Genomic DNA, 23,751 nt, shown 5'->3' with positions numbered 1-23,751 from the left:
CCCACTCCACCATTCAGTGACGCTTGGCATTCCACAATGAGATATACTCAGTTCTCCAAGCTGACAACTTTAAATCATTCTCAAGTCCATCTAAAAATTGTAAGCAGTTTCATATTTCAGTAAATAAGTAAAACTCTACAACTCCTTCCCTTCATTTCTCTGCCCTGTCTTTCCTCTTCCTCTTGTGTCCTACTAAAACAAAATCCTTCGTTCTTCTTTGTATTTAAATGAAGATTCCTCAGTAACAATTTCTAGTTTTCTCCCAGTCCTAAGTCTTAGCTGCCAAATGCCTATCAGCAGATAAAATGTAAAACCTAATGGCAGAAGTGAAATGTTGATACTCTGTATGTTAATATTTCATTCTGGGATAAACTGTAGAGGAGCTATTGAAAGATGCAACTCAACTTCCCCATAAGTTTTAAACAGCAGGACATCTCTTGTGAAGGAAGCAGAGGGTTGCTTCATTTTTTTTTTTCAGAACACATTTTCTTGCTCAGTGCAAGTGAGTGAAAGCAGGTTTATACTGACATGGGTGGTGTCCTTATTTAAGAAAGCTCTGGTTCCGGTGTTACTACTGCTACTTGCAGTTTGGCCAAACAACAGCAGATGAGAAATTCTTATGATTTCCCTAATTTTCACAGATTTCTGGGAAAACAGTAAATCAAGCCACTCTTCCTTGATGTGACCCCTGACAAGCTGCCTCTCAGGCAGCACAAATAGTCTTGGTCATCATGTGCAACTATTCCCTGAGGATTAAAAACTGGCAGAGACGTGGAGCAACAGAAATGACTCAACAATATACAAAAATGCATGGGAGAAGAGTAGAGTCATGATGGCACCTATCTTCTAGCACCCACTAGTCAAGCAACCAGAGCCATGAGGTCAGAGAACTCCAGCCTTAAAAACCTATTTCTTTTAACCTATCAAAAAATCTATTTCTTTTTATTATTCTCAGGCATACCTATCTTACGTGGGGGTTAGAGATCTGCATCAGCTGAGATTTGCAGCTTCTTCCACCAGTAGGGTTACATGATCAGACTTTTTGCTATAGTACAGGCTGGACATTGCTAGGGCTCTTTTTGATAATTTTAAGTGTAGCTTCTACCCAGTTAACCCCGCTGTTGTGGAAATAGTAGCTACAGCTAAGAAGGTGATGTAGATACTACTATAAACATTATCAGACCTGGTTGGATCTGCAAATTAGAATGAGTAATGGAACTATTTTGCACAGTTTGCTTCTAATTCTGACACAGATGGCACTTAAACAAGGATTCCAACCTTGGCAGATTTCTTCAAAGTCAGTGCCAAGGCCAGGATAATCCTTTCTAGCAATTTTCTCCTTGATTTTTGAGCTACCAACTTCCAAATAAAATAGAATTTCTTATCTGCTGCCCTCTTTCTACAGCCATGCATTGAACAAGCTCTGACAAGACAGGCCTTCAAATACTAAACCAAGTGACACCAAGAGAGTAATGAATCCCTACAAGGTACAACCTTCATTTCTTAATCTTTATCTTCGGGTGGGTGCATCACAAGGAAGAGAAAAAATAGTGATTCAATGAAAAGGAAATAAAAGAAAGAAAAAGTAAAAATATCTTCCTTGAGGTAATTCTGCTCTCCAGCTCTTAAATTATGCCAAGTGTAGAATAATGAATAATGACTCTTTTTAAGGCCAGCATTAATGAACACTGGTTGTTTTTTAAAGTTAGCATTCATTACCAAAAGGAAGATGAGACAAACTCAGACAACAGAGCAAAAATAGTGCAATGGACATGTGTGCATGTTTCCTTGCAACGGACACCTGTGCATATTTCCCTGCAATGGACATGCATACGTTTCCTCACACAAAACCACTTTTGAGAAAGTTCTTTAGTCACAGCATTAGGCAAATAACCAACAGAGCCAACTCTGAAGAGAATGGAGACCAACTCATGAAGAATCACCAACTGGAAATTTGCACCAGCCATTATGTTCTCTTCTGATACAAATCTTAATGTTATCAGCACAGACACATTACAGGAAAAGAAGATACACCAGAAATCTCATATCCTTAAAACAGACATTTTGTTAATTTATTCTAATAAGCATGATGAAAAGTCTTCAAAGCTGACAGGAGCTCATTAACATAGGCTTGCATGCAAGACAGAAAATAAGGATAGACACACATTTCTAAAAAAATTAATTGCTGTTCAGGATCTAGATAAACACTCCCATCGACATCAATAGGAGTTTGCATGTAGAGAGAGTTTAGCGTACAGTGGATAGACTTTGTAGTCAGATTATGAATTTTACCAATTATTAGCCTTTATAAACATTAGGCAAAAAAAAAGAAAAGCTTTGTTTTTGTTAGTTTTGTGTCTGTGTTTGTTTTTTAAGATTGCTCTTATAAGGCCACATTAAAAAAAAAAAAAAAAAAAAAAAACAGATAAAGGATAAAAGAGGAGAGTATTCCAGTAAGGATCTATTAACAACCGATTGTTTATCCCAGGCAAAAACACAAGCCACACATCTGAGCAGAAAGTAGTCTCATGAGTTCAAAATCATTGTTTTTAAGAACACTTCAGTTCAGTGAGTTAAGTGCACTTTGGAGATGCCTAATTTTATAGTTTTCTAAAATAATTAATTCAGAAGGAATACTACTTTTACTAATATAAAAGTCCTACGCACTGAAATTTCAGATCAAGCCTTTGACAGATCTTCATGTTTCCAACAGGCATGCAGTCATTCATCACTGCTCTGCACTTTGGTTTTCTCAGGACTGTACTCTGGAATTTCTGCAGACTGAAAAGCTGGCACAGAGAATTCAAGATGTAAGTCATACTATTTTCAGTGCTTCTTTATAGAAAACCAGTGCATATTTCTCCAGACCTGAGAAAACTTACAATCTTCTCACATCATCCAAATAAGAAAGAAAATAAGTTGTCACGTATATTTCAGACATTAAAAAAAATTATCTTGTTCCATACTGCCAGTCAAACACCTCCAAGCTATGCTTTACCTACCAGCAACTGAGAAGAGAGTATATACTTCGAGCACAGAAGATGCTACACACAACATAATCCAAAAATCATGAGAATTAAGCATCAACAGGATGGAGAAAAGGCACCAGCTACTACTGCAGGCAATTAAAAGACAAAAAAAAAAAAAATAAAAGAATCAAAACCAACCTACCAATCCAATTATCCATCAGAGACTCTGCAGTTACTGCGGCTCCTACATGACTTGCAGCCTTTCTGATCAAGGGCCGTCACAGGACACCTAAGCAGTAAGAATTTCACATTTCAAACTCAGAATACCTACCAGCAGTTGCCAGTTTTCAAGAAGTACAGGGATACCTCTTTCACTTTTCTCAATTTTAAAATACTGAAACACAGTGAAGATATTCAAGGTAAGACTTTTTTGTTAGCTTGTCCTATTCCTATAAGTAAACTAACCTCTGATCATATAAGTAAACTAACCTCTGATCATCTATCTCCCTTGCAGCGAGGAGCAAAACGACTTTGTTAGATCCCCTGCCCTTAACTCATCACCCAAGTTTCTACATATGATTTCTCCTCTAAGCTTACAGTATAATGATGGAACTCCACAAGGGTAGAGAAAAGAACATTTCATAGGTATCATCACAATAGTCTGTGCATTTTCACCATTGAATGAGGGGAAGAAGCCCACCCAAACCAGTCCCCCTAGTGACTCTGTGCAGTGGGAGTCTGAGGAAATGTGGCAAAACACTACTCTGCCTTTTTATGTGTGAGGCCAGCTTTCTATTTTGGCTTTGGGGTTTTTTCCCTGGTAGAAGACATAATCCCTTATGGAAACTAGGCAATATTTCAACCCACTTATGAATTTTCCTGCTGTTTCTATTTCTGAACAAGTTTAAAAAATACTTCATACACAGAAAATTCAATCTGTATCCAGCAGATACCATTAAATAAAATATGCTGACCTGTTGGCAATTGACAGGTCTGATTTTAACATAGTACTCTGTTTAGCCTGGTGCTTTCTAGTCTTTCCAGCACTGATACTGTCTATAAAGAAGCTAAGAACGTTTAAAAGACATTTGATTTATTGCCATTTCCAACCTGGCATCCATACCTTCCAGAATACATGCATGACAATCAGTCCTGTGAAAATATTTCCTGTAGTAATTTTAAAAGTGCTATGTGAAATACATACAGAAAAAGGTAAGACCTTCTAATAACTGTTCAAATGCCTCCACTAGCTAATAAAAAATGCATATAGGAAAAAGTAGGCTTCATATGCTGTGTACCAGTAGCCCTGTTCTGAGTTGAACAAAGCAGGAGACACTGTACTCAGGTGAAAACACAAAAATCGCTTGTCTGATGCTCTACAGAGAAGAAAAAACACTTGCTTACTAAAACTAGGCACAACAGAAAAACTAGGAACCTCTCCAAAAAGTGTTACATAAGGCATTGTCAAACTTCACGTCACCTCCACAGGGCCGCAAGTTGCTATTTTCCCCGCATCCCCCGGTGCGCAGGGATTAATGATCTAAATGACACAGTTCTCGGATACGAGGTAATAGCAGAAGCCTTCCCAAGGGAGCGCTTTCCGGGCTGGAGGCTTGCAGGGGAGGCTGGCAGGTGATGGGGAAGTCACCCTGCTCGGCTCAGCGTCCCGGCCGAACTCTGGCTCTGCCCCCGGGTCCCGTTCGGGCGGGCAGAGCGCTCACGCCCCGCGGCTCGGCGGCCGCCAGCCCGGCTCTCCGCCGGCGCGGAGGAGCGGCACTCGGCGGGACCCCGGCGAAGCGGGGCTGGAGCCGGGGCGCAGACGGAGCGCAGCACGACCGGAGCAGAGGGCGTGCGGCGCCGAGCCAGCGAGTGGAGCGGAGAAACCTCCTTCGCCCGGCGGAACGTGCCCCTTTGTGCCGGGAAGCGACAGGCGCGCCTCCGCCTGAGCATCTCTTCAATTCCGGATCTGATGGGGATTAAAATCCAGCAGATGAAATTGCCAGCCCGGCCCTTTGGACTCGGGTGCCCCCACCCCGGGCTGCTGGAAGGGAGACACTCACCGATTGTTTCTTGCCCTCCCCCGCCCCTCGCCCCCAAAAGCAGCAGAGACTAGATGAGAAGGTGCTTACCTTTCCCGGGTGGCTCCGGGGCCGCCGGGACGGGCGCTCAGCGCCCGCCGCTCCGCACAAGCAAGCGGTCCTTCCCCCTCCTGCGCTCCAGACGGGCAGCTCCAGCTCCGTCCCCGCAGCTCGGCGCTCCGGAGGTGTCAGCCAGCGGGTCCCAGCTGGGGCGGCAGCGGCAGCTCCACTCTCCGCGGGACGAGGAGCCGCTAACGGTGGGAGGAGGAGGAGGGCGGTGGCGAGGTCCCGACTCCTCTCGGGATGCGCCGCCGAGGTGGCCGCCTCCTCCGCCGCCCAGCTCAGCTCTCTTCGGGGCCTGCCCGCCCCGCGCTGTCCCGAGGCGCAGCCCGGCCGCGTCCGTCCGTCCGTCCCGCTCGCCTTCCCCCGCCCCTCTCCCCGGCGGCGAACCGCGCGGCGCACAGGCCCCGCCGGCGGCCAGGAGGACCCGGGGGAAACAGGGTATTCCGGCCCAGCCTCCTGCCCTCTCCCCAGGGCCTGGTGCACACTCTCCGCGGGGAGAGGAGGCCCTGCCCCGGCCTGGCGATCAGCTCCGGGAAGGTCACCGGCACCGCGGAGCCGAGCACGGAGAGGCTCCCTCCGGCACCGCCGCGGTCGCTGCTGTTACTGCCGGCCCGGAGTCAGCGACCGCTGGGTGCCGCGCTCCGACCGGGTTCGCTCCGTGCCCGTGCCTGGAGACCGCTCCCGAGTCTGAGTGCCAGGCTGTCCCCTTCCCCTTCCTTCCTTCCTTCCTCGCCTCCCGCCCCTTCCCCGCTGTCAGCCTTCCCCCGCCGGCTCCCTCCGGCGCCCGGTGCCAGGCTGCCCCCTGCGGGTGTCGGGGCCGCGGCCGCCCGCCCGGCGGGCCGAGGCGGAGCCGGGAGCGGCCGCCGCTGCCGCTCGGCGGGTGCCGGGAGTCGCACGCCCGCCGCCGCGCTGCCCCGGGCTGGCTCAGCGGCGGCTGCAGCGCCTGTGTGTCTGTGTCATGTCTGTGCCTGGGCGGGCGGAGGCGCGGGCCGAGGCGGGGCCAGCCCGCTCTCACGCCGCCCAGCGACAGGCGCCGAGCGCCCAACCAGCGCCGGCCGCCGCCGCGCAGCGCCCGCCCGCGCAGCGGGGCGCCCCGGGCCGCTACACCTGGGCAGCGCGGAGGGGCCCCGCCGCCGAGACAGCGAGCCTGGCCCGCGGCCGCGGGGGCAGGGCCGGCCGGCCGAGCGCCGCCCGGCGCGGGTAAGTGCGGGGAGGGCGCGGAGCGGCCCGGCCCCCGCCTCGGGCGCCGGCGGCGGTGGAAGACCCAACTCCGAGCGCCGGTACCGCGTCAGGAATGAATAAATATGACGGTTTCTGGCTTACATGTGGCGGAGCGTGTCCCTGCGATGCGTCCCTTCGTGCTGGCAGCTGCTGAGAGTCGAATGATAAGCGCACCTTTTGTTACTTCTTTTTTTTTTCCCCCGTGCGCATACAGCGCCTTTTTTTTTTTTTTTTTCATAATATTACTTCTTTAGCGGTGTAAAATGGATTGTTGCAATACATCAGCATCCTGAGAGGACTGTATGATAACCTGTGTGTATGGCTGTAGAGTGTTCCTGAAATTCTAATAGGAATATGCAAGGAGAACAGAAATGAACAAATGTGCGTGCAATCCGATTTTAGAAAGGTATTGATACATTCTTAGAAGGGAAGATACAAAGCATACATGTGCTTTGAATAAAAATGTAAATAATCAAAAGTATGAGTACATGGGTTTATATTCAGGATTTAACTGCTTTCTTCTTCTAGAAGGTTAAGGGAATAGTTTAAGAGAAAAGTGTTGTTCTCTAAAAAATGTAATGAATGCTAATTTCTCTCATTACATCAGCTGCTTGAATGCTGTTAACTCATGCAGAAGTTTCTTTGTTGGGCAGAAATTATGTTTTGCAGTATACTGTACCAAAGTGTTGTGAATTCTGGAACAGGTTATTTATAGCAAGATAGTATTTGGCAGACTTGATTAAAGTATTGGTTCATCAAGCTTATTATTCTACCACCAGCAGCATCCTTTTCCTGATGATTTAGTCAAGAGTGGTATCAAATGAACTGAAGTAAATCGTGATTTGGACATGCCACTGATACCACATGTGTTACTAACTGAAAATTTTGACATATTATTACTAGGAGAGCATTTTGCAGGGGAAAAAACCCAACAACTCTGCTTATCTGTAAAAATAATTAAGTTCTGTTAGGAAGGATTTTCTGGAATAGCTGTGGTGACATAGAGATTGATGTCTATGTGCTTATTTTCGTGAGCAAATCAAAGCCAGAAATGAGCTGTACTGAACTAATTCTCTGCTTTCTCCTACGTGAAGCTAAAGGATCAGCCTTCAAGTGATAATGTTCCCTTGCACTGTGGAAGGATTGCAACTGCTTTGGTGACAGTCACAATGAATGAGTTTCTGGGGATGTAGGGAGGACGAAGCAGGACTCTGTGTACAGCTTCATTATTAAGAGAACCAGTCTGTCCACTCTCTGTTACTATAATTTTCAGCAGTTCCACAGTTTCCTGCCTCATGCTATGTCTTCAAAACTACTAATGTGCCAGAGTCTGATCCTGCAAAATATTGAATGATGTCTGGAGGTTTTTAATGTTCTTCTGTTTAGGGCAGGGAGCTCTTGGCACCCACAAGAATTACTAGGGTTTAAGAGCAGCATGGATTATTAGGATAAACTAATATGGCACCATACATGACAAAAGATGGAACTTCATACTGGGACAAAATGTCTTACTTTAAATTGCTCTCTATCTGTCAGGTTGGTGACCTACTCACAAAAGGACAACAGTTGTCCATATGCAGAGCAGTGTTTGTGGTAAGCTGAGAATGCTTACCACAAGGTTACAAAACCTAACAGGGACAGGGGGAGTAACTGCCTATGAAGATAGAGTTTTGCAGAAATGGTGTTTATAAGCAAGTAATCTTTTTCATAGTCACAATAAAATTGCTCAATCAGTCTTTGTCCTTGAAAATGCAGAAGTGGCAATTGCTTTGGACATAGAGTAAACAAGCAGTGCAGAAGGATACTTATGCCAAGGACAGGTAGAAGAAATTAGATGCAAATATTTGCATTTCAGATTTCATTCAGCCAGGATGAAGGTTTCTCTAGAAACTACACAGGTTCTGGAGTGACATGTCTATTTGCATGTTAAAGAAAACAAACAAACAAAAAAGCAAAACCTGTAGTAATGTCAAGTGTACAGATTTTTTTTAATGATTGTTTCATTAGGTCAAAAAAAATTAAAGCTTTAATAGTCCTATTATTTAAAAATTTTGTAAACCGGGTGTTTAATTTTTTAATAGAAACATGTCAATGTTGTGATGGTGTTAAAGGATTGATTTATAATGATGTAAAATTATAATGTGAATATTTGGTGTCCTTTTTTCCTTACTGGAACAAGAAATAAGACATAACAGTTCAGAACTTCAAACAGATTATGATGTTTTCACTACACCAGATCATCAGTAAATAAAATTATAATAAGTCTGTTCATAAGAACATACACACTTATGGATTATCTGGTTTTTGATTAAAAGAAAAAAATTGCTTTCAATTTTACCATTTTTGTGAAGGGGAGGTGTCAAGCCCACAAGTATTCAAACTTATGAAAGTGCATGAAGTTCATCTCCCATCTAACACCAATGAAGTCCTTTTTACATTCTTACAGTTACTTCATTGTTCTAGCTGAATTCAACCACTATGAGGTCTTTTGAGAAAAAAAGACAGTGCTTTGTTCAGGAGGCGACTGAAAAGTGCATTACTACTTTAAATAGTGCATTATGTGCCAGTTGAAATAGAAGCTAAAATATTCCTGAAAGCCAGGAGGTTCTTTTGTCCCCATTCCTACACACACACTCCTGTGGCTGATCAGCATTTTGAATTCCTAATGAGGTGGATGCTGCTGCATCACACTCAAGATATGGGATGGACAAAGCAAAGTCCTCCATTGCCTTCTTTTATGTGGAGTTGATGAAATAGCTACTTTCATAAAATCAACCATTCATTGTGTTGTCACAGTGAACACAAAGTCAGATCTGATCTAGCAGGCTGGCTGGATTGTGCTAACTGACCCACAGAAGGTTGTGACTCTTTGTGAGTTGCTTTTCTTCTAAATGCTAAATTGCACAACTTGTTGATAGTATCAGAGCATGGAGAGCAAGACCAAGAGTCTGAAGCATGTCCTAACCCTTGAGATGCTTGTTACCATCTGCTGCTGCAATGAGTACAGCACTACTGCAGAACAGGTTGCCTAGCATGTTTTGTAGTAGGAAAAGGCATTTAGACAAGAAATAAGTGAAATTTAATCTCTGCTCCAGAAAAATAAATTTCCAGTTCTTGAGCATGCAGTGAAAGCTCTGTTACATATGGGCAGTAAATTAAAATTTAGTGGAGATTTTCCTGTGCATGTCACCGAAAAAGAAGTAAAATCAACAAAACCCAAGCAATACCAAGATTCAGATTGCCTGGGATTATAGGAACTGGAAAAAATTAAAGACTGGTAAATTGAATGCCTTTAAATAACCAGAAAATACCATGAAAACCTAAAACTTGAAGAATGCAAAGGAATTGTAGTTATTCAGAAATTACTTTTCTTATACCAAAATAGAGTTTAAACAATAGTTTAAATTAGAAATAGTTAACACAGATTGTTCTGTGTTATTTCATTTTCATGTTGGTTTCTCCCAGATTTCAGTTGTATTTCTAGTTGTAAAAAGGTAAACACCCATAACTAGGGGCTTACATAGCATTATGCCTTATAAGAAAAATGTTCTGAAGGAAATATATTGGTTTATATTTTGACACAACTCACTGTTTACTTTACTTTCATTTATGCCATTTACTACTTTCCATTTGTTGTGATTCAGTCATGTAGAGAAGAGCTGGGGGGGGTTTTGTTCTTTTGGTTGGTCATTTTTAAGGATTAGTGATTTTAAAACAATAAAAACTAGTGAAGATATGCAGAACAAATATGATTATTAATTTTATGAATATAATCTGATTTTGGGTTGATAGTACTTCTTTAAATTTTGGCCTACCATGGTCAACACAGTCTCATGTTTCTACTTACAGAACTAATGGATTACTATTTTGATAATATGATGTGCATAATTTAGAAAATACTTAATTTCATACCTGTTTTATTTTTTCACAATTTTTCTTTTACATCAAGGAATCTTAACCCCTGTACTATTTACAGCAAAATTCTGGATAATTTACAGTACCTTAATTGCTCTGTGTTAATACATATCATTGCCTTTACAGAGTCCTCTGGGAAGGAAAAGTAGTACTGGACAAACTTTAAAATAATTTTAAATTTCACTGCCTAGGAAGGGGACAGTGACCCAGGCAATCTAAAGCCTAAATCAAGGTATGTCAAAGTCACTGGAGCAGCTGCGTTGATTTCAGTGCTTTTTGAGCTGAACTATCTTTGATGTCATAGTCTGTGTTCCAGGAAAACATATATAAACACACACATTTTTAAGAGGTTTTTTAAAATAATTGTTTCTATTTGACTGCTTCACCTCACTGCCAAGCAAACCGTGGATCTAGTGTCTCTTTCTTATTACTGTGTTTCCTTTGTTATACTTGGCCATTTATTACCTGTCACTGTGAATGCTGAGACTAAGAAGAGCCTTAACTGAATTGTAGACATGTATAATTAATAACTGCCAGCCTTTCTAGAAGTATTAAAGTGCAAGTATGTATTATTCCTCCAGTCTTAGCCTTGCACATTTAGATTTTAATTCATCTAAGGACACCTTTCACTATCTGGTGAAAGAGGATACTCTACCTGATCACAACAAGACTTTTTTCCATTAGCAATACCTGTTTTATACATGGAAGGCTTAATTGTTTCCAGAACAGCTTCATTAACTTCTGAAAGTGTTACCAATACAGGCCTCCCCAGAGTCAGGATGCTAATTAGAAAGAAAACTGGCCTTACATTAGTTTGAAGTGTGGTGTCTTTTTTTTTTTTTTTAAAGAGCAGGAAGGCTCACTCCATCATTGACAGAGGTTTCTTCCAGAATGTACGAATAACTGCCAACTGCATGAACTCAGAGAATACCTGTGAGAAATTAATTATTCCCACAATTAAGCCACCTCTTCAGACAACCAACAATAGTGAGCCTAATAATGATTGTGTAAATACTGTTAAGATGTGCATTCAAGGTCCTTGCAGTTCAAGCAATGTCCTTTATGACAACGCTGTGTGTCAGCTCCAAGGTCCCTGCCTCAGTGGGTTGGGCATGTTTGGAGGTTGCCTTATGAGTGCTTGGATTGCTTCCTCAGGTACCCAGATTGTCAGTAGAAACACATCTGGCCCTTGTCACATTTACGCTGATTTTATATTAAAGGTGTTTTAAGTCTGACCAACAAAAAAAATATCTACACGGAACTACAGTAAGTGTAAATACAAAATGTAAACTAAATTAAAACATATGGATAAATAATAAAGACACTGATCCTATTACATGTTAAAACATGATATCAAGACTTGTTGAAGTAATTTGAAGTTTTGTGTTGGTGGTCAGGCCTTTAGAATCTGTATGAAAAAAAATACCTGAATTGAAAATAGGGACTTTTTATAAGGATCACTACCTAATGTATCAAAAAAGAAAGTTTCTGGCCAAGAATAAAAGATAGAAATTATCAGTCAAATCCTAGAACTTCCATATTTTTCCCCATGAAGGTTGTGTTTTAAATATTTTCTAGGAGGATTTCTTTAGAAAGCAGAAGTGCATTATAGGTGCTACTTTCCAGTGAAGAGAGAGTAAAATAAACCCCAGATGCTGACTAATAACTCAGGCTTTTTTGCTTTTTGGCCATTGCAACAATAGGAATGCCCAGTATGAAAGTTTTCTGGCAGTTTAACAAAATTAGTAGAAGAAAGTCTACTTTCATGTCCTTGTTAGACAAAAACACAATGAAAATGTACATGCTTCTGAATATAAACAGAGAGCATAGTCTGAACAGCTAATGTGGATTTATTTAAGTGGCCACAAGTAGTTGTGTATCTTAGAAATGTGCTGTGAATAAACTAAAATGTTCTTTCTCTGGGGATAAGGTGTGACTGTGAGCTTCATCCTGCTCTCTGTGCAGGACTGTCAGTGCTGAAGAAAGTTTGTGTTCTTGCTGACATTTCAGAAGTTGTGAGCTATGATCTGGACTTGCTACATTGGCAAAAGAATAGGACAGGTCACCCCATCTCAGCAGTGAAACTGTCAGTAAGGAGGGTAATTGTCCTCAGTCTCAACAGCAGTTACAGGGAAGCTGATGCTAAGGTCAGGCAACAAGGCAAGGCCAACACTAGTGCCAATGAACCTGTCAACATTAAACACCTCTTTTTCAGAGTAGCACTTCAATAGTCTGTGCTTCAGACTGTGTCTTGACATGGTAGGGGGTTTCCTTTTCATTTGGGTGAAGTTAAAGCTGTCAGACCTACTAGAGGCCAAGCAGACAAGGCCAGAAACAGGACAGACCTTTAGAGTCTGAAGGTGACATTGAAGGAATCCAGCATCAGACACAAAAAATGCCCAAGGAATTTAAGATATTTTACACTCCATGCATGTACTTGTCTTTCTGAGCTTGGCAGCTATACGGGTGCTAACATTGCTACTTCCTCTGAAATTGCAGTCTCTATCAGATTGTGTACTGAGGAAAGGAATAAGCTTTTACTTACACCATGGATGGTGTCAGAATTCACAGTTCCTGCATCACCTAAAAGAAATGACCAGACCAAGCAAAATTTCCAGTGAAATCAGCACATGTTTAAGTCTGTTAAAGGAAGAATTTAATTTCATCTACAAACAATATAATTTTGGACAACGTTTTTTTAACCAACATACAAGAGCTCAGTGCTGGAATCAAAAAGCTATCCTGTCACTGTGCCCTTTGCCCATTTTAAAAATATTTCCAAATGTGCTTCTTTATTGTTCATATGTCAGCTTGACATTACAACAGTTTCAGTGAGAAGTTATAACTTGAGAGATTTCTCCAGTACCAGACTTGATGCCAATGGCCTTTTGAAACTTTTACCCACCTTCCACTCAGCATAACCAGGTGCAAAATAGATGCAGCCAAGACAAGTGATCATCAGCAGGAGGAACTGTTATTTGCTTGGCTTCTCCCAGCTCTAGGTGAAAAAGAAGCCTCTCCTTGGGAGTGGTCTTTATGTCAAGTACAGTGGTAGCTTGTTAGGGCAATCACTCAGCTTCATTATTGCCTCATCTTTATCAATTAGCAGATTGAAATGAAGGATTATTGCAAGTCCTCTTTCTGCACTGTAATCTGTGTGATAAGTTTGAGAGGTGTTGGGACATTTACTACTGGGTGATTGGCAGCTGGAGCCTCAGAACTAGTGATTGTTTATAAATCCTTTCTGAATTCTGCTGGGCAACAATGATACCAGTCGGGGAACATTAAAGGAAAAAAAAATTACTTAACTCAGCCTTTAGAAATCTGTGCTTAGTAGAAAGTTGATAAAAGGGAACAGCTGCATCCTTAAAGAATCTATACCCATAAAGTAAGCTCAGACCTCTGCTTCTTTCTTGACTAACACAGCAGCTAAGAATTCTTAGAATCATTACCAGGCTTTACATCTGCTGATCCCTGACAGAAAATGATTTTTAAAAAATATTCTCTTCACCACTGAAAGAGAAAAACTGTGTTTTTTCTAAACTGGATATCCCTCTCAATTCAAGCCCAGGTAGGGATGGATACTGAAATTAACAATAGTGAGTTTGTTTATTCAATAGGAGAGAGAAAGAGAACAAAATATATTTGATGGGGTGTTGGGATACAAGATGAAAAGCAGGATTATCTGGGTGAAGAAATCACATGTTGCTGAGATAGAAAGAAGATACCTTAGAGTTCTGTGAAGTTGGCACCTGATCTTTTTGAACATCAAATAAAGTAAGGGTCTGGTGGAAATCGCTCTGTCATCATGTAATTAATAATCGTGTTACAATCTGAAAAAGGGGTATCAAAATCTGTTTGTATGTGAGAACTTAGTTGCCATTTCCTAATTTTATATACTTGAGTTTGCAACCACAGCAATGTTCTGCTAAGGTAGCTGGGTATTACAGGAATGGAGAAGGTGGAGTCTTAATAAAGATTTTGTTGCTTCAAGCTTGTACCGACTGCATTGCTCACAAGTGCCTATATGAACAGAAAGCTTTTTTTTCATAGTTTCTTTCTAATGATGACACCTATTGTAAAAAAAATCCCCAAACCTACTACTAGGCACAAGTAAAGGTCACTTGCCAAGATACCATTGAAGGTCTCAGATTATTATGATAGTCCAAACTGTTTATATTTGCTGTTGGCTACAGTTAGAATAGAATTCTGCCATCAGATTTGGGATTTGATCCCTGAAATAATACAATAGATATTCTGCCTTCTAAGCATTTTTTAAGAAACCAGGTCATTAATAAATGACATTTTTTGAAGAATATTTTGACAGGATTGGTGTAACAGGGCATGAGCAGAAAGACAATCCTAGCCACCAGCATTCACGTGGTAAGGGCTGAGATGCAAGTGACACCTGCATGACAAATTGGATGCTGGAAGATATAGCTGTTACTGGTTAACTTCCATCTATCTACCCTATTTCCTCAGTAGATCAGTTTTTATATGTGCTAGTATTCAGGTGCACACCATGATTAATCTGATAATCTCTCTACTGTTGAGCAGATTTATGCTCAGAACAAAGTCGTGACCTACCTATCCTGTAACTGATGGCAGAATGTCCATAGCACACAGAACCATTTAGGCTGGAAAAACCTCTAAATAACTAACTAAAAACCTCTAAATAACTAACTTCAGGATATAAAATGTGAAATCCAGCAGAGGTGCAAGCAGAGAATACTATCTTAAGACATTATAAGGCTGATTTTAAAGAGGAATTATACCAGCTGAATTAGTATTATGTTCCAATTGATCTTCTAGACCTATTCCTTCTGCTAGGAAAGAAGGCAGCCTTTCAGAAAATACTAATTTTGAGTTTCCTCTGCTTGAAAGAATAGCCTCAGAAGAAGGACATGCTTGAAGCTATTTGTCACAAAATGTTTAAGTTGGCCAGAGAGCTTGAGACTTCACAAATATGCCTCAAATATGCAGTGCAATAGAGTTTCAGCATAGTGCACATCTCTGATATAACTGATGCTTGACGTGCTGTTTCAAAGGCATCCTTTCAAGAAAATTTCAGTAGACCCAGTCTCCAGCCTGTCCACAGGGTAGTTGTGCAGATGAACACAAGTTTAGTGAGAAAATGACACTTTCTGTGTTAGAACCTTGACATATATTGGACTGATCAACATTCCTTGAATTACAGGATTGCGCAACAAAGTCAGTAGCTCCATAACTCTGTACTTGACAGTTAATTTTGATGGAAACATGTAGATACTTTTTTGTTTGGTTGGTTGGGTTTTTTTAAATGTTATTTCTCCCTTGCATTTGTAAGCCCTGGGTCACCAGCCTTTCTCTGGAGACTGAAGAAGCTTGTCTGGAAACATTATGTCAGTTTGTTAGCAGGGCTGTTGGTTTTAGGAGTCTGAAAGCAATATGCTTTCCATTTTGTGTTTGTCATTTCACCAGGGACAGAAAGATATGGATGAGGTAGGAAGAGCAAATGCAGGAGGACAAGTAGTTAGTAGAAATCACTGAACTCCAATACTAAAAATATCCTGTCCCCACCAGTTTAAATTCACACCTACTCTGAGTAGGAAAGAGAAAAAAGAAAATTTCCATATGCAGCTTTTGAAACTTCATTTGTCTCCTGAGTACTGAGCACCAGATCTTCAGTTTATAGAGCTGAAACCGCACCATATTTCTGGAGGATCTATTCTTCAATACCAGACTGCCAACTTGAGTGTCAAAATTACATATGACCTCAGCAGTACTTGAGGGCAAACAACAACAACTGCCTGGGGATCTCACACGATATTGTCAGCCTGATTAGGTTAAGCTGGGTAGTAGAATAGAGCATTTTACAGTTGGGTATAATGTGCAATTCATTCCTTAGCCTCTTCCTGTAGTTACTCTGGCTGTTCTCATCTCTGCCTCTGGTAGTGGTGCTCAAACCTATTGCTTTCCTGAGACCTAGACACTGGTTCCTAATGAAGCACATGAGCAGTACTGGGGGATGACCATCTCAACGCCAACCAGACACCAGAAATAACACTGCAGTGTGGTCTTGGCAGTGAGCAAAGAGAATGGAATCAAAGACCTGCATCATGCACTTAAAAAGTTTAAGTGAAATGAACACAACAGTACACCAGGCTGGAATGTAGTTGCTGGAAATGTGGGCACAAAGATTTTTTTTTGACCAGGTAAGGCTGTTAATGAGAAAAATTACATCGCTTCTGGTTGGTGTGCATGTTAAAAGCTGTGCCCCAAACAAATGGAATCAGATAGGATTCTGAACAGGCTGTGTACAATAAGTCCCAATGAGCAGAACTGAGAAGAGAGGAACTTGTTGGTAAAACAAGTTAATTTTACCAATCACTGCAAGTAATCTCAAATAGATTCTTTATACTTTCGTACTCTTGTGATGTCAAGCTGTGTAAGAGTTTAGAAGTTTTCCAGAGCTTGTTGCAAATGCTATGACTCAGTGGAGGTCTGAGACTCTTTAGCACAAGACTGAAGATCCCATCTCTAGCCTCAGTGAGTCACCAGAGGCTATGGGTGCTGAGACCACAGCTGTAGAAAAGATGTACAGATATGCTGAGCACTGCATATTGTTGGCTTTCACAGGGAAATGAAGTAGGCTTTTACAGGATTATGTAAACCTTTGCAACAGAGCAGCACCATGTGAGCCATGGCCCAGCAGGCTGTTTTCTCTATACCAGGGCCATGGAAAACTAGCTGTGATTGCAGCTATCACCACTGAGAAAACACCCAGGATGAACAGAACTAAACAGTCTGAAACAATTATTGCATAAGAAATTGTTCCAGAGGGAAGCAAAAGGTGCAGTAGTAAAAAAGAACTAGTTAGGTGGAATCTACTACTGCTGTTATGAAAACATTGATTTAGGAAATACGTTCTGAGATAGTAATCTCTCTATGATACAGAGGTAATTTTCCAGTTGACACATGTTTTGTCGAAGGGGAAGAAAATCAGCCTGACTTCTGTACTTCTTTAGTTACAGGAATCCCTTTTCCAAATTTCTCATCTATTCATATATTTCCAGGTTCCCTTGATTTTTTAAAAGCAGTTATTCATGGCTGCAAGTGCAAACATCTGGTCAGTGGGAGGGAGTAAAAGGTAGCCAGAATAAAGAACAGTTGTCTGGAGCACAGACAAATCACTGAGGAACTTTGCTGCTTATTTCTTGATTTCTTTTTTTTTTTTTCCCTTTTATGGCTTGCGTTGGTGGGATTTACAGTCTAAGAGCTAACTCATTGTTAATGCTGGTTCTCATCTGGGAATAGACACATTTAAATGCTCATACTGTTGTAGGCACTGAAATTCAGCAAGCCTTTTTTTAACAGTGCTAATCTATAAAAAGCATAGGGAATGCCCATAAGAGGATCTTTTCCTTTAGCAAAAAGACACAACCTGATTAGAACATTACATAATCTTAATATATCTTTGGTATTTAAAGCAGAACTCAGACCCTAAGGTGTTTGTGATAACAGCATGCTGGAAAATGGAAAACTGCCAGTCTAGTGACTTTTTCGTGGTTTGCCCAGAAATGGTGGCAATTGCTAGATGAGAAGAAACACATGAGAGGAAAGAAGGATGGCTGCCAACAGTAAAAGTCACTGTTGCTCTTTCCTCTTCAGCTAAGACAAGAAGCCAATGCTCCAGCCTAAAGCAGGAACAGGTTGGTGGAGAATTAAGGAGCAGTGACAGATACCTGGACTCTGGAAGAGGTTGAGAATGTATGAAGATGGTCCTTGAATGCAGGTCTCCAAAACTGAATGAAAATAAGTAATAAGAATACATGAAGGAAAAAAAAAATAAACCAAAAAAAAAATAACCAAAAAAAAAACCCCATGAAGGAGGTGGAGAGAGAAATAGGTCAGGAAGAAGAAATTGCAGTGTGGTAAAAGAAAAGGTGGAGGTGAACAATGGAGCCAGAGACCTATGCAAAAATAAATGAAAAGAATGTAGGAAAAACATTATTTTATGTTTCAGAGAACTGAAGGAAGTCATTAAGATGAAATCTGTGAGAAAATCACAGAGAATAAACACCGAAGGCTACAAACCTCATTGCAGCTCACAGCTTTCCCAGTGTGCTGAATGATTAACTGAACAATTTCATCCAACTTGTAAAATATTCAAAATACCATTAGTTCATTTTGTAACCTCCTCATTTGATAAGCTATTAACTGTTGAGCCTAACTGTTCCATCAGTAACCAACTTGAATAGGAAGACCAGTAAATGGGATGACAGTGGAACATTAGTGAGTAAAATAGTGATCATTCTGTAGAGGTTAAATGGGAATGGCAAAACAGCTATGCTGGCTATTGCCCACCCTGAGCTTCTGCAGTAAGTAAGTGTAGTCAGTCAATCTCCAAATGTTACATACAAGAGTGAAGTCAAGATAAAAGATTTGAGCCTATCCCTGATCTGATCGCTTATGAAAAGGAGAGGAATTTTAGGAATATCAGCTCCAAGTGTAAATGAACTCAGAATGTAAGCAGGGACTGATATATTTGATTTATAAACACAGTATATAAAGTAATCCCAAATTTCTTAGAGTTCTTGGCATCTTGCAAAGACTCATGTCCCTTTTAGCATCCAGTATGGATTATGCTCAAAGTAAATTCCTCTGTTAAAGGTCAGCAAATCCAATAAATACATTCGCATCTTATCTAAGCAGATTGTTCAAGGGATTTTACAATGGTTAGTACATTTTATAAGCTGCAAAAGTCTTTAGCAATATCTGTTTTCCTTAGTTTCCTGTTAATTTGGCAAGGACTAACACACCAGTCTTCATCACAGACCAAGACTGCATCAGGCAGGATGAACTCCTTATGAACACTGACCACTGAGACTAATAATACCTAGTTATGGCAAAAGTTTCTCCTGTGTGGGCACTCACAGTTCTCCTCAAAGCAGACTGTGAGAATATTTGCAGCAGCTTTTGTCTCTCCCTGTAAACCAATGAAGCCCCCACCAAAATGCAAATGAAAATGCTGGTTTAGTCATATACCATCAAGGTCTCATCCTTTCTGCTTCCAATTTAACAGAAAGATTGTTTAAAAAAAAAGCCCTAACCACATCAATGACCACACCACCAAAAGAAACTAACTCAAGGTAAGAACTTAGACTCAGATGCTGCTGGACAGAATTCCTTTTCTCAGATCTTTATTCAAAGTCTTAACAGTCCACATCTGCCTCCAGCAGGCAGCAGGAGATTCTGGCAGATTCACTTATGCTGTGAGTCTGGGGCAGCAAGAGGTTTCTGCTCATTTGTCAAGTACAATTTGAGGTACAGCTAAGATTTTTGTGTTATGAGGGTTTCATAGCCCCTTTTAGCAGAATGCAGTGCAGATGAAACATTTGAGTTAGCAAAAGGACAATGCAGAGTTTGTAATGCAAAATTAGACCAGATAAAATTGTAGAGGGAGAATTTTTAAGAGAAAGATAAGCAAATGTCACATTGGGGTTAGGGTCCTCAGGAAGTTAGAAGTGAAATTCTGTGGCTTCAAGGGTCTTTGGAAAATGGCAGCTTATTCCTTGGAGAATGCAGTAATGAACCAACTGGTCGGGAGGGGTGATGCCAGATGATGCAACGTGTGCATTGAAGTAGGGGGGGAGAACATGAAGTAAAGGGAATTTTCTCCAGTCTAATAGGCAGCTAAAGGAAAATTACTTCAGGAATTAAATGCATAAGGAGAAAAAAAAATACAGTGGCCCAGCATACTGGAAACTGGAGATAAATGTAGAGCTCTATTGTTTCCCAAAGACAGACACAATTTTTTCTTATTGAGAATTTTATTGTTCTTGCCCATCTCCAAGACACAGGAGGATCATGGCTCCGGAATCTCACAAAGTTACAGCCCAACAACCATTTCCCCAGAAAGTGACAGAGGAGAAAGATTTGTAGCAGTGGTGAGAGGATTTCTGAAAGAGAAAAAAACTGCTTTGAAGATGTTGTACACAGTGGTGTAAAGTTTCAAGCTGGAACTGGCATAAATCTCACATGGAGAAAGAAGTATGACAGAGCTGCTGTGGAACTTGCAGCTAGCTGTGGACCACCCCACGAAGACTGTTTTTCACTTCCACATTAACTTCACAATATGCAGTTTTCAGTCCTGTTGATGTTGATGCATCCTTCTGTTTCTAGCAGCTGCCTATGCACAGTATGTATTGTGGTAGAGGAATAATGAAACAGAGAATGCTTTCTCATGAGACTAAGCTAAGCAAGATGCCTGTCTGGTGGTAGCCAGCTTCTTTACTAATGAAAAATTCAAACCAATATATCTCCTTCACTCTAGGGCTGGCTCCAGCACTCAGTCAGCCTCTTCCTTACAGAAGGCTGACAGACCAATTTTAAAGCATACAAATCTCCTCATCTTTTCTGCATCTTTCCCAAAAGAAGCAGAACTGAGCTTAAAAAAAACAAAACCATGTAACCTAAACCCATAGTTTTAAGAGGAACTTGTCCCCAGACAGGTACCTGATAAAACAGTATTTTAAACCACTTTCCCCTGGCATTTTTTTCACCTGTTACTTTTGACCTGTAAATCAGCTCTCAGGAGCACTGCAATGACTGAAGCAACAAGTCTTGAGTCCTTTATCGGACAGCTAAGAACATGCTTTGTAGAGGTAGAAGCAGCAATACTGAAATCATTCATTGCCTTAGCAACTAGGACAACCTCTTCTTTAATTAGCACATCATGGTCTGAACTTTGCTAATAGAACCTGCCTACACTGCATGCTAACCATGGGTTAGGTAATCTCGCGCTTGGCAACACAGGCAGCCTACCACGCTTCTGCTTCCTGACATTCTCCACATGAGCACTCTGTTCTCAGGTCCCACATCTGCAGGCAGGCTGTGGGTGGTGTTAATGAATGATACATCCTTGTGGTTTCTCACCCTGGACTCATGATCTCCTATCCCATCACATATTTGTCTGGGCAGGCAGGCACAGAGTGCTGTGGAACAGCTTTTGTGTGCTCTCTTAGGACTTGGGAGGTTACTGTCCATGACAAAGGAATTATTTCCTGGCATTAGCTTAGCAGATGTGGTAGAGAAATAAGAGAGCTACCTCACTGCCCAAGCAACCTCCCTTGGCCTATCCTCTGCAGTTCTCTCTGCCACCCTCTTCTGGAGTTCCTTCACCAATGACATTACTGATGACTACATGAAATCTCCAAGATCCAATGGCACCAACAATTATGGAATACACTCTTCCAGAAGATATGCCATATAGGTTTGTAGTGCAGTTATTCTCTGTTCCTTCCCCAAAATTGCAGAGGAAAAAACTTATTAAAAACCTGCTCAAAAGAAAATAGATATCTGGATGAAAACTAGCTTTGAGGGGAAAAAATAGGATTTACAAAGTCATTGTCATAGCTCTAACTACAGCTCATTGAAATTTGTATCGGCATAGCAATAGTAGCACAAAGTTTAGAGCAGAAAGTAGAACTGTTCTGAGTTAACACTGCTCAAATATTCTGGGTTGAATTCTGCACTGGCAATAGAGAAGAAGGGTCCAAAGCTGGCATGGGTATGTCTATGGGAAATCCTACCAAAGAAATGGTACAAATAGTGCTCTGAGACAGCAGGTCTCACTATGTGGGAAAAAGACAGCATTCAACAGAGGAGAAAACTAAATTTTGATTGTTTAAAATGCTTTATTTAATAACACTCTGAACTAAGGAAGCAAACTCTTCTCTTTTTTCTCCTGCTATATTGAATTAACCCCGGGATTTAGGGAAAGAACACAAGATCACACACTGTGTTTGGAACACCTGCTCAGCAAAAGAGTGAATGGCACGACTTGTGGGATCACCTTCAGGGTACTTTCACCTATGGTTTCTGTAAAACTGCATGACAAGATGTTTCTTAATTAAAATATTTACATGTTAAAAATATTGAAGGAGAGGTTTTCACAATAAAGTCGTGATGGTGTCTGTAGATATTTGTTTATTGTTTTGGTGTGGTTTGTTTTTAGCGTTGAACAAGATGAGCAGAAAGAGAAAGCTGCTCCCATCCTACAAAAGTAGAGATACTTACTCAAGATACCAGACACTCCTTATAAAGGTACATGCTTAGAAGCAAGAAATTGCACCTCAAAATCAGTAAATTCTCTGAGTGCACATGCATACCATACAGTATCAATCACACATAAAATATCAAGCTTTCATTTTTGAATGTGCCTAATGTTTGGAATTCTGGCAACAAGATGTTTTTCTTCTGTTCTTTAAAATGTCAAACTTTTAACAGATCATTGCCCCAACAGAATCAGAGATTCAGAGAAGTGTCATGATCAAAGACACTCACCATTCTTCTGAAGAGGAATTCAGGAAATGCAAGTTCAGCTAGTATAAAGAACTATCACCTCTTTGCTCTGGTTATGTGCATCTTTAAATTAGCCATTAGATAATTCTGCCACTTCACTGAACTTTCTGCATTGAAGATATTTATTCTTCCTTGTCCAGGAGAAATGGCTTTAGTGGTAGTTATGGAAATAAAAGAGATAATAAAGCTCTCATGCAAATCTTATGTTTTGTATATTTTCTTATTTGACTATAAAAGTGATATTCCCAAAGGTGTGGAGTCAGGGTTGTTTTAAAACTGCTGATGAGCATCACCCATTGCTATCTTAATTAAATAGTAGTGATTTACCCATTACAAAAGACTTTGTTCCATTACAAAATCCTTTCCTAGTGTATGGAGGCATAAAAAGAGAGTGTAATATTATCTGCATAAACCATTTCTACAGAATAGAAATAGTGAAGCTGACTTCCTCTTTTGAAGTATTTTGAGATCTTCTCATGGAATGTGCAGTAGAGGCAGGTAATTTCATTATTACTCTAAAAGCCTCTTGCCTTCTCTAGACTGGCAGGTACCCGCTCAAGCAATTAAGATACGTGATGCTATCAATTCAGGGTGTTCCTTCCTTTAGCTGGAATAGTAATAGGACCTTGGAAACCACATAATAAAATTACTTTTCAACTGAAATATAACATACTAGAGCACTGCTGCTTCTTTTTATGCAGGGATCCCCCCACCTATGGAGAGATCTTGCTGACAGTTCCTGTTGCACTCCTGCCCCAGGATAGTGATGATGATACGGCATTAAACATCTCCTTGGAAGCTAGCAAGCCTCTATTGCTTCTGTAAACATCTGCTGGCAAGCAGAGCTTGCTCTTCTCTTCCTGTGCAATGAAACCATGGGGAAGTAAGAATGAAAGCAAGAATTCCTCAGTCCATTAAAACCTGGAATTTCTGCAATATTTAACCTTCTACGATTATTTGCTTCTGGAATAGGAGAGGCTTCCCACATGATGATTGGTGGGAGAGAAGAAGAAAGGCAACAGATATTTCCTGTGACCTTTTTCTTGTTGCTTTTTCTGTTGTGTGAAGGTAGCCAGGAGAGGGTTTTCAGAGTTGTCCTTATTCTTTAGGTCTCTCTTATCCCTTCAGAAAAGTCTGCAAGGTGTCAGCATCCCCTGCCT

The 23,751-nt window shown here is 41.1% G+C and overlaps 2 protein-coding genes across 4 annotated transcripts in view; one reads left to right on the top strand and one right to left on the bottom strand.

The window, feature by feature from the left end:
* LARGE1 (LARGE xylosyl- and glucuronyltransferase 1) overlaps positions 1-5,237 on the bottom strand; it is a 276,798-nt gene extending 271,561 nt beyond the window's left edge. For 2 of the 3 annotated variants that reach the window (XM_002199467.7, XM_072923450.1), the window contains exons 1-2: positions 5,099-5,237; positions 3,172-3,258 (exon numbers count right to left, since the gene is read on the bottom strand). Coding sequence is in view for 1 of the 3 variants with exons in the window: in XM_072923450.1 (XP_072779551.1) it covers positions 3,172-3,187 (16 nt within the window). In the remaining 2 variants the exon portion in view is untranslated. The remainder of the gene's footprint in view (positions 1-3,171; positions 3,259-5,098) is intronic. The other variant, XM_030263115.4, reaches the window with a different exon arrangement.
* On the top strand, positions 5,083-22,793 carry LOC105758584 (uncharacterized). Its single transcript, XM_072923974.1, has 3 exons — positions 5,083-6,310; positions 10,373-10,478; positions 20,083-22,793. The coding sequence occupies exons 1-2, from the start codon at positions 5,083-5,085 to the stop codon at positions 10,393-10,395; spliced, it is 1,251 nt and encodes a 416-aa protein (XP_072780075.1). The 3' UTR covers positions 10,396-10,478; positions 20,083-22,793.
* Positions 22,794-23,751: the final 958 nt, after the last annotated feature.

This window comes from Taeniopygia guttata, chromosome 1A (assembly GCF_048771995.1).
Source record: "Taeniopygia guttata chromosome 1A, bTaeGut7.mat, whole genome shotgun sequence".
NCBI classification, from domain to species: Eukaryota; Metazoa; Chordata; class Aves; order Passeriformes; family Estrildidae; genus Taeniopygia; species Taeniopygia guttata.
Note: the sequence above shows the minus strand (reverse complement) of the source record. Positions and strands in the feature narration are given on the sequence as shown.